Here is a 12,029-nt window from a genome sequence, read left to right as displayed (position 1 = left end):
ACAAGGCGTAAATAAAATGTAACAGAAAATAAAAGTTTGAAAATCAATTAAATCATAGAATCATAGAGCACAGAAGGAGGCCATTTGGCCCATTGTGTCTGTGCCGGCTCTTCGAAAAGAGCTATCCAAGTCCCTCGATCCAACTCCCCCGCTCTCTCCCCATAGCCCTACAAACTTGTCCTCCCCAAATAATTATCTACTTCTCTCTTAAAAGTTGTTATCGAATCGGTTTCCACCACCCTGTCAGGCAACGCATTCCAGATCCGAACAACTCGCTGCGTGAAAAAAATTCTCCTCAGCTCCCCTCTGTTTCTTTTAACAACTATTTTAAATCGGTGTCCTTGGATTATTGACCCACCCGCCAGTGGAAAAGGTGATTCATCTGTTGTTTTCATTTTCTTTCCAGTATGTATTTGGAATTGTTCTTGTTACCAAAAACCTTGGTGGGCCAAATGGCCATTTCATGTTCCATTTTTCCGATGTTCTTACAATGTTCCTCTCTTTTGCATTTGTTTCTCGTGATTAGCTTTTCTTATCTCAAAGCCATCTGGTCAACACAGCAGCAGCAGAAGTTGTCAGAAATGAAATTTCAAGTAGGAGCTTCTGTGACTCTGCATGGATTTCTGCTCTGAGCAGTGAGCCAATAACATGGTAATTCTAGCATGCATTTCTGATTTTAAATGATTATCACTTCACTGCAAAGATCACTAATTTACATAGAACTCTCTTCTCTTGACCTGTGCAATTAAACAGTGGTCAATTTTTAAAAAAATGTTTTATCAAATTGACAAGGTTATTAAATTTGGTGCAAAGCAGTCTTCTCAACTGCGCACAAAGGCAAAAAGAAAAATAGTGAAAGTATTTAACAACTGTGTTAGTTTAAATGACTGCTGAATGAAATAAGAAAGTCTGAATCACCATTTACAAATTTTAAAAAGGCTACAATGAAAATTTTTTTTTAGAAACTTACATTTTCGGTTGTTCCAGTTATCACATGTAGCCCATCATATGTTGATTTGATGTACATCCCCTACAATTATACAGACACAAGTAACATGACAGAAATAAACAAATGGACATCCCTTACTTATGACAACTACTCTTAAAGTGGAGTTTGAGTTCAATTTGATTCCCTTAAAATTGAATATTCTCAACTAAAACCCCTTAGAATTGGGAAAATGCTGTATTGTTGACCGTAAAATACTCTCAAGTCTAACAATTCTGGCTTTAAGTATTACTTAATCCTTACTAAACCTTCCTTCCATATATCACAACTCAAAGGCCAAAGAATTGCACAATTAGTCAGTCAATGTAGAAACACATGTCAGCAGTGTCAGCTATACAAGTCACTGAAACTGCAATTCTAATGGGATGGTTAATTCATTAATACTGTGTATTGTATATCTAGTTTGCAAATATACCTCTAAACCTCCCAACACAGTGCTTTAAATGCCAACTAATAAAAAGGTATGAGGCCAGAAGGATTGATCAAGGTGACAGTGATTGGAGGGCTCCGTTTCTGGTGTTCCTGAGCTAAGGATTCACAGTGTTTGCAAGAAGGAGCCTTAATAAAACGCTGTGGTTGGATCCATAAAATCCCAACACATCACAAGGTGCGATAGCTGATTTCACTGTGCTTGCTCACAGCTGGATAGCTCAACCTTGCATGCCAGCCATTTTCCCCCAATCTCACTTCCTGTGTGTTGCAAAGCAAGAAGCGATTTCAACAGCAACCTGCTGACCCATAAATCAGCTATTATTATTATTACTATTATCATTACAGAGGAAGCTAAAAAGGCCGATTTCTGAGTCATCAGAACTCTGCTGACATCAGTTCCTGTAATGACCTGGAAGTTGGCCCCTTTAGTGCTAAAGTTGGTTGGAGTGCACAAAGTACACAAATGCCATCCACAATGCAACCATGTTATAACCAAATCCATGTTATAAAGAAAGATCATAACAGGCTTGCCCTGTACTTTCTGTCAGCATACCATTCTAAAATTTACTTCCCAGCACTGGTATCTTTTAACTTGTGAAAAAAAAGACAGAATGAGTATGGGGAACCCTAAAATACAAAATTATTAATTACATCTCCATTTCCTGCATCATCTTTCAAAGATCTGTAATTTTAATGTCACTAGCTCAACTAGTAAATCCAACACAACATAAAACAAAATCTAACAATAATCCTTGCATTTGATATAGTGCTTTTCACGTCTTCTAGACGTCTCAAAGCGCTTCACAGAATATACTGTAAAGTGAATTGGCTGTATATTTGTGGTTGAAACTGGCAGCCAATTGCGCACAGCAGTGTCCCATAAATACTCGTGGATGGAGTGAATAATTTACTTATTATTATTTTTTTCTTGAGGGATTATTATTCCCAGAGTAAGTCTATTCTGAGTAAATCTACTCTGCCAAATATATTGCCTTTCATCAAGGAAATGTCTGGAAGGTTCAAACACTTTAATGAATGTTGTAGAGTATATGCTGCAACACAGAGTTACTATATCAAAATAATCAACAAATGTATGCCATACATGTTAATCAGAGTGATCAATAAATCTGTTCTTCCAACCTTGAACTGCAGTATAATGCACAAATTATGGTGTGCACAGACTGAATACATTTAGGTATCGAAATCACTGAAACAGGTTTATCAATTAATAAACAAGCTTAATTCAAAAGTCAAAAATTGAAAGCATGAAAGAATTGCACAAAATATTTTAATTAACTGTCTAAATTGCATTTCTGTCATGCAATACTGAAACAGGTTTACGCAAAATTCGTGCTATTTATGAAGTACATTGATTTTAAATATTAGTTTTTCACATGCTACTAAACAGAATGGTTTAAATTAATATGCAGATGAGAGGATGGATCATTTTTCTTGGCAGGTGTAACCGGAACATTAGCTACCATAACATTTTGGACTGTCTATAATTATTCAAAAAGAATAGACAAGCAAACAGTGATGCACTTTACATATCATGAAGCTGATCTGACTTCAAATCTTAATTACTTTGAATTCTGTTCGCTGCACAATATCAAAGTGTTATTAATACTGCTTTCAGTTGTACCAGAACTCAATTACAAAGAGCTACAATATTTCAAACAGTCTTTTACTCTTTTTGAGTAAATTAACTTCAAAAGAATACCTCTGCTACAAACCAAATATATTACAAATATCTGTAGAATAAAATAGATTCTTACATTTGATATAGTGATCACAATTTCTAAACATCTCAATTGCTTCAGCATTTTATTACAAGTATAGCAACTAGGTATTTGTAGGTGAATGCGACAGCCTATTTGTGCAGGATTTATATTGAACTCATGGCACTAACCTCATAACTTACTTGCAACTTTATCACTCATAATTCCTGAATTTACTCATGGGAGATAAATCTTTTCTCATCAGATTTTAAAGGCCCCCTAACGATTGTGATATAGTTATTTCCAGCTTCTCAGTTTCCGCCACTATTTTTAGTTGAATAAGCACCACCTTTGAAATCCTATTAGTAAAACTGGCTTCCCTTTAGGAACCACAATTTTACAGACATATAAGCGCATTTATTGATGTTACTAATCCGTTGAGATCTGCTATTCTCCATAAATCCAGAATCTCATCATGAATAAAATATACTTACATTTTAAGTCATAAACTGTCAAAGAAACTAACTCAAAAGTACTGACCCGATAAAATATTGTGTATGAAAATGGATGGAGTTAAGGGAAAGATGCTTTGTTAATATTATCAAATTTTCAACAAATCAAACTGCTAACATTTAGCTGGACTATTACATTCTTACTGGTACTGTATAATGGTACCAGTAGAACTGGGGCAGTAGCAAGAGCTGAACACTTGTACCTATAGCAACACTCGCTACACTAAACCAAAAAGGGATAGGTTTCTTGGAAAACAACTCTAGGACCCATCAAGGAACTACATTTGCAAGACTGCCAGTAAAGTAACAAGAGAACTTATCTCACCCTACCCTCCCCCCCCCCACCAGTACCTCTCAAGGGGGTAGTGACTAGTTGATACCATTCAGAACATAAGTTTGTGTTATTGATGGCTGCATACCATGGAGGAATATCAAAGTTGTGCTAATTAATACTATCCATGTGCCCCATAGCAAACTATTTGAAAGCCTCAATTGAAAGTCACATGACACAAAGTGGGCCCTATTCTGCCGTATGGCACACGGGTCCTTGAGGCATACTTCCAGGAGTCAACATTGAGTAATCTATTTACACATCATTTAGCAGTGGTTCCTTAATTTTCACCGTGTAACAGTGAAATTCAGAAGAGAGAAAGTGAACAGACAGCTCAGATTCAATTACTTTAAGCAGAGAGTAATGAATGCATGGAATATACTACGGTTCCAAGTAGGCAGATTGTGTTAGCAGATTCAAAAGGGAATTAGAGTTATTTGTCAAAGAAATTAATTGAAGGGTTTGGTACATGGAGTAGTATACAATTTGCATTACTTTGGGACCAGCCAGAAGGACTGTAATGCTTTTTTCCGGTCCTGTACATTGCTATGTTGCAATCACTTAGCTCTCAGTAGTAAGCTGTTCAAACCTAAATACTGTGGACACATTTGGGCCAACCTATTTTACATTTAAAGTAGTTCTCACACGAAAAAGCATCAGAATTCCTTTAAAAATAAAACCCTCAGATAGCCTCTAACAGACCCATTTTAGTAGTGTTATAACTACAGCGATTTCAAACAACATTTAGCTAATTACTGAAATTGCACATTTTGGAGCTGCATTCATGATACGTCAAGAAAGGAAATGCAACTACACTGATCTCAATTTATTTCGTTGATGGCTTCATATGAAAGTCATAGGGTGGAGCTGGTTAATAGGATTCTCCCCTTCTACAGCAAATGATGATTGTGCCAATGGTAGTGGAGCTAAAATTACTCTAAAAACACCCGTGCTTAGAACTCCAAAACGGGAACTTGCAAAGACTGTGGATCTTACCAATCCTTCACTGGGCTTGATGTTTGTCAGCTGGACCACCTCCAAATGAGCAGACTGAGAAACCAGTGGGTCAGAAGACAGAGAGATAATGTGGTCACAAACCCCCGACAGTGTTTTACACTGTGACAGAAAGAGAAAACAGAAAGAAAGACACATTTGTAAAGAACAGGAAATCAAAAAGACAAAGTAATTTAAATGGCTTTCATTCCAGTACATCTTAAATAATTATACTGTTGCAAATCAATCAATACCTTTCCTTTATATTTCTCCACTGTGTGGTTTAGATTGTAAACTATTTGTCTAATATTCCCATAGAGGTCCACAATAGTGGTGATAAACAAATTATCAAAATAAAAATAAACGGATGTTAACACTCCAAATTAAACAAAGCATAGGTTTTTGTGTAAAGATATTTTGTTTTAGTGAAGATGTAAAATCTGCATCTGTTCTTGTGATTGAAGGGCAAATTTAGGAGTGATATAATTGTTTCTCTGAGCCAGGGTGTGAGCCATGGGAATGCAAGCATAGGATCAAAGATGCTTAAATTGAGGGTAGCTGCAATGAAACAGAATCTAATGCCACCTGATGTTTCTTGTCTAGGATTCTGGGCAGTAGGAAACAGTGAGATAACAGATCAAACACCATTCCACGGGACAAAAAGACCTCCCTTACTTAGAATTTTGCAAGCTTCACATTTTCTGAAGTGAAAAGGATTAGTTTTGAATTGCTCGATGATACAACTGGCACTGTCTAAATATCCATTTTTGTGTGTTAACCAATGTACCAGACTACAGTGCACCAACTTGATGTAGTGTAGAAATGGACAGCATCATATTCTACTCAGAGATCAAGGTTAATTTCCAGCCTGGTCACTTGGTACACAAATGCTGATTGACTGAATAATCTTTTCAATTGGGAAATACAAGCATAATCTTCATTATAATATGTTTTGTGATCTTTTCACTCTTCCAGAGACTAGTCTAGCAAACAAGATCACAACAAAAGGTTAGTGCATGGCAATGGAACATCATGTCTGATTCACTCAATTCATTTTATGCATTGAGATGGGGGTCATACCCTCAGGTTTCCATAAAGTTATCTCATTATTCCCATTAAGGGAAAGGAGCAAAGTCATGAGTAGATTCAGGAATTCAAGAGAAGATCAGAAAACAAATCACTCCCACATGCAGAGCACCAGCTCGATACAGAGTCTGGGGAAGAGAGAAAATTTAGTGCCTGTTCCAGTGTTATGATTCTTGTTCTTCACCGTTAATATAAAGAGCTGTCATGATCTAATAAAATGGTCGAGCAAGCTTGACGGGCAAAATAAGAACTGAAGTAGATAATCCCACCCATCAAGCCTGCTCACCACCTTCAACAGAATAGAGACACATTAAGGTAATAGGCCAAGCCGGCATAGGTTCGTATTGTAAATCACAAGTTTACAAGCTTCCAGAACCAGGGAAATATTTCTTTACCCAGAGAGTAACTGACAAGGTGATTGAGGCTAGAGCACTGGTCTCATTCAAGAAATAGCTTGATAGTGTAATAGGAAGGTGGTAGGATTCGTAAGAGGAGGGATGAAATTAAATGGAACAAATCTCTCGTGATATTTAGAAGCAAAACTATGACAAAACAAATGTCATCACTCTTGGCAGAAAAGACTAAAATACAATTTAAGTCATAGCTGAACTTAAATCCCTAACTGTAAGAAGAATGTGGTGCAGCTGTAATACAATTCATACAATGTTCCTTAATTTCTCCAAAAGGTAGGCACAACAGGCACTATCCAAGTATTTGTCACCTCCCGCCTTAATTATTCCAATACCCTCCTCGCCAGTCTCCCGGGCTCCACCATTCACAAAATCCAACTAATTAAAAACTCCATTGCACGTATCATCACCTACACCAAACGCCGTACGCCCATCACCCCAGTCCTTGCCAGGCTCCAATGGCTCCCTATTATAGAACAGATCAATAACAAAATCCTCGCACTCATTTACAAATCACTTCATGCCCTGGCGCTTCCCTACCTCTCTGACTTGCTTATACTCCACTTCACCACCCACCGCCTCTGCTCAGCTGGCTCTAGCTTCCTGCTTCTACACTCCACTATTGGCAATTTGTGCCGTCACCCACTAAGCCCCCAAGCTATGGAACTCTCTTCCTCAGCCCCTCTGCCTTGCCTCCTCCTTCCCCAACACCCCCCACCCCACCCCTGCGCACCATCTTGTGCGGTGTTCCTCAGAGCTCTGTCCTCTCCTCTTCAATCTGTACATGCTCCCTCTTGGTGACATCATCCGCAGACATGGGGTCAACTTCCACATGTATGCGAATGACACCCAACTCTATCTCTTTGCCTCCACCCTCGACTCCAGGACCATTGATGTCCTGACAGAATGTCTGTCTGACATCAAGTCCTAGATGGAAACCAACTTTCTACATTTGAATGTCAGCAAGACCGAGGCTCTCCTGATTGGCTCACACCAGCGCCTCCGCACCTAAGGCACTGGTAGCATCAGCATCCCCGGATGCACACTCCAGCTCACCAAGGCAGTCAGGAACCTAAACGTCTTGTTTGACCCTCAACTGTCATTTCTCCCCCACATCAGTGCCATGACCTGCTCTGTATTCCCCTACCTCTGCAACATTGCCCGACTCCACCACTGCCTCACCCCCAGGGCGCCGAAACCCTGATACATGCCTTCATTACAACCAGGCTTGACTATGCCAACGACCTGCTTTTCGGCCTCCCCAAATCTTCCCTGCACAAGCTACAGATCATCCAGAACTCTGCAGCTCATGTCCGCTCCCGCCCCAGGCCCCATGACCCCATCACACCCACCCTCGCCCTGCTCCACTGGCTCCCCAGCCCTTAGAGGATCGAGTTCAAAATACTCATCCTCACCTTCAAGACCCTCCACGGTCTTGTCCCTTCCTACCTCTCCAACCTGCTAACCCCTAATCAACCTGTCCGTTCCCTCCGCTCTGCAGGCTCCGGCCTGCTCCATGTCCCCACCCTGCACCTCACCATCATTGGTTGGGCCTTCAGCCTCTCCTCTCTGGAACTCCATGCCACATATCCTTTGCCTCGCTTCCTCCCTCCCTTGCCTCCTTCAAGGCACGTCTCAAGACCCTCCTCTTCGAACATGAATTTCAGCCACCCTCCTACCCTCTCTGCCCTCCACCCTCACTGATCCCAAACCTCACCCACCTCCACTTGATTCCTAATCCCTGACTGTTGAGCGCTTTGGGACATCCTCGCGACGTGAAAGGCGTTTTACAAATGTAATTTTGTATTCAGATCACTCTGAAAACCTTCCTCTTTGACCGTGCCTAGTGACCCTGCACCCCCGGCAGCTTGGTCCAAAATGCTCCGAGATGCTACTCTGGGTGTAGGGTGCTGTATAAAATGCACATTGTTGTTGTTAGATACTAATAAAACATTTTCAAAGTAGTGAATAATTCCAAGTGATTAATTTATAAGCAATGTACATTACCTCATTACCAATTATCAAAAATTAATGCATCTAATTGTAATTACGTGCACGCATATCAGATGGTTTGATCACAAGGGTAAAACATGGGTATTCAATTAGCCCATAAATTTCAATACTAACTTCACCCAGCTGTAACTGAACATCCGCAGTCCAATTCCATTTCTACAAATAGTCCTTTCCAAATTTGCATGTAAAGCAACATGACCCAACAAAACTCCTACCAATATCTTGAAGTCTTTATTATCACTATTATATCATTATGTTATTGTATTATTATTGTTGTATTATTATTATTGTATCATTATTGTATTATTATTATTTTATTATTGTATTATAATACAACATAACCCTTCACTTCCTGGCACCGGCCTCCTGTTTGTCCATCGCGCCCTCTGCTCTACCATTAGAGGTCGCTCATTCACCCACTATGCCCCAAAATTCTGGAACACTCCTCCAATCCTTCTGTCTTGCCCACTCTCTCCCCATTTTCAAGTCCCACCCGAACACCTTCCTTTTCACCCGTGCTTTCGTTCACCTCCCCACGCCCACCAACCTGGCTCGAAGTCAGTCTTCGCCATTGTTTAGCACTCTGAGACGCTACCCTGCATGGAGGGTGGTATATAAGTTGTTGTTGAGTCTGGATTGACTGCACATTTCAAATCCTATTTGTTTCATTTGCTTTAACGCTAGGAAATTGAATGAATTCTGAATATTCAGCTTGAAATGTTTGCCATTTGGAGTCTAGATACTGCATGGTTTAAACTTTAAGCAACTAAATTTATGCAATCCAATTAACTAGATCAGTCAAAACTTTCTTATTCAGACTAGGTTGAAGTTTATCTAACTCAGATAAAAAATAAAGATATACTCACAACATGAAGAATCTTGTTTTCAGTTTCATAAACAGTGCAGTCCTGCAAAGGGAAACAAAGAACCCAACTATTAATTAGTACAATGAGGTTTTAATAGCCATGCCCAAATGCTTTGGAAGTTGGTAAATGGAGACATTAAGACTCAACACATGAAGAATAAGATACAAGGAAGTGATTTCAATCAATATTATGATTAAGGTACACCAAAAGATTATTCCACAAGTTATCCAAAGGTTGGATCTTCTGAATCTAGCATTTTCAGTTTACAGGAATATAAAGCTTTTCAATTCTGAACCATTGATCAGGTAAATTCCAGTGCTGTAGTGAGGTATTACACACCTTTTCCTTTCAGACTCGAGTCTGATTTGGCAACTACTGGTATTATAACTGCACTCCTACATTTATCCTTTATACATCATCTACAAAACAGTCATTACAGAACAGGAATTACTGTGAAGCACTTTGAGACATTTTGGCCTTTAAAGGTGCTATAAAAATGTAAGTTCCTTTAATCAGCAGCTGTTGGAACTCTTCGCTTTTGGTTTGACAGTGCAATATTTCAAGAGTATCATGATTCTACCTTTATTCTTTTTTAGAACCAAAAATCAAATCATGATTTAATTAAGCTTCATGATCTCTCAACGTGCACCCCACATTCTGAACAAAATGAGCAGATTAACTGGGAAATGAGGCGAGTCTCATCTCATCTTCCCTTATCTACAGTAGCAGCATCTGTCATAAATCACTCACTGGCTTTGAGCCACATTACTCTCAGGTATTTGGAGAGATCATTTATTTTGTCATTTCATGGTTTCCTTTCCAGCCGAGTGGCACAAGGATTGCAAACTGCACTGGTTTGAGATCTACATAAAAAGGATCATCAAATGTTAAGATATGACCATAATCGGAGCAAAATCTGGTGCCATTTTTGAAATATAAAATCTTGCTTCACTTTTAGCAAGCTTGTAGGATTGTTTATCCAGAATTGGATTTGAACACAGGATTTTATGATTCATTGACAGCAGTTACTAAAACTCTAGCATTTGCCGATGTAATGTAACATTCTGTATGTTGCTGCTGCAATTTGAAATGTTGGTTCCTTAAAAATACTGCTTCTTCATTCAGTAAGGCTGGCTAATAAACAGCAGCAATAGGATCTCTGAGTAATGGACCTACTGTCCACCCCTCACTGACCACTGGGTATCAGCTCAATCTCACACTGACCACTGGACCAACTCTACCCCTTACTGATCACTGGATCTCCACTCTTCCTTGATGACCACAGGATCTCTTCTCCATCCCTCACTAAGCACATGATCTCTATCCTTCATGGACCACAGGATTGTGCTTTGATGTACTTGCACAATACAAGCAGTACATCAATTGTTACTGTGTAATAATCAAGTCAAAATGTCTCAAAGTACTTAACAGGCAATTACAGTATAATCAAATACAGTACAGCGATTGTGTTTTGTAGGCAAACAAGGATTTGTACCCGCAACATCTCGCAAATTACCATAAAATGAATGACCAATTAATCTTTGAACGTACGTAATTTGGACCCTTTGGTGTTTCAGTAAGTTATAAAAAATGAACAAGTACTAATATCCAGTCATTTATCTGCAGAATCATACAAATTTATATACTATGTAGTGGTCCTCACCTTGTGGACAACAACAATAAACAACGACAAATTGCATTTACATAGCGCCTTTCACATCAGGAGGATATCTCAGGACACTGGACAGTCAGGGGGTTGCACCCAAGCTATGGGCTAGAGTCAAGAGGCGGGCAGGGCAAGGGTGGTGGCGGTGGGAAGATGACCAAAGGTGCGGTCAAAGAGGAAGGTCAAACAAGCTGACAGGACTTCAGCGGACTGGGAGTCACAGCTGGAGGAGGAGTAGAAGATTTGGGTGGTGTCTACATAAATATGGAAGTTGACCCCATATCTGAAGATGACATTGCCGAGAGGGAGCATGTAGATACGGAAAAGAAGGGGGCCCAAGGATGGAGCTATGGGGTACCCCGCAGGTGATTGGGCGAAGGCAGGAAGAAAAACCATCTGCCGAGATGTAATATTGGCGATTTGTTAAGTAGGACTCGAACCATGCGAGTGCAGTCCCACTAAGGTGGATGAGGAGGAGAGGCGGTGGAGGAGGTGTGTGATCAACTGGTGTGTTGAATGCGGCGGAGAGATCCAGGAGAATGAGGAGGCAGAGGGAGCCCTGATCACAGAGGGAGGACGTCATTTGTTACTTTGATGAGTGCTGTTTCTGTGCTGTGGACAGGGCAAAAACCAGACTGGAAGGATTTGATTAGGGAGTGGAGGGAGATTGTGAGCGAAGTTGATTTACAATGACACTTTCTGAAACTTTGGCCAGGAAGGGCAGGTTTGAGATGGATCTGAATTTTGTGATAAATAATGTGGACTCCTCACTCATCCATTTAAAAAACAGCTTATGATGGGAAGATGGTAGAGTGGATATTCTGGAAAGACAAGATCAAATAGCCAAAGGACCTTCTTCATCCAAACTAATCTTGTGATCTTTCGTACCACACAATGCCAGCCCTTCTATCTCTCTGACTCTCCCTCTCTCTCATCAACTCCTGTGTTTTCTCTCACTCTGAGACTCTTTCCCTATGATAAACTTTCTATCTCTGT

General features: G+C 39.9%; 1 protein-coding gene across 1 annotated transcript in view; it reads right to left on the bottom strand.

Moving 5' to 3' along the window:
- Positions 1–12,029, bottom strand: part of cnksr2a (connector enhancer of kinase suppressor of Ras 2a) — a 197,428-nt gene that overhangs the window by 111,307 nt on the left and 74,092 nt on the right. Inside the window, exons 5-7 of the mRNA XM_042334147.1 lie at positions 9,368–9,409; positions 4,996–5,115; positions 971–1,030 (exon numbers count right to left, since the gene is read on the bottom strand). Coding sequence (XP_042190081.1) covers positions 971–1,030; positions 4,996–5,115; positions 9,368–9,409 — 222 coding nt within the window. The remainder of the gene's footprint in view (positions 1–970; positions 1,031–4,995; positions 5,116–9,367; positions 9,410–12,029) is intronic.

This window comes from Callorhinchus milii, unplaced genomic scaffold (genome assembly GCF_018977255.1).
Source record: "Callorhinchus milii isolate IMCB2004 unplaced genomic scaffold, IMCB_Cmil_1.0 Scaffold4, whole genome shotgun sequence".
NCBI lineage: Eukaryota > Metazoa > Chordata > Chondrichthyes > Chimaeriformes > Callorhinchidae > Callorhinchus > Callorhinchus milii.
The sequence above is the reverse complement of the archived record's forward strand: the minus strand, read 5'-3'. Positions and strand labels throughout refer to the sequence as shown.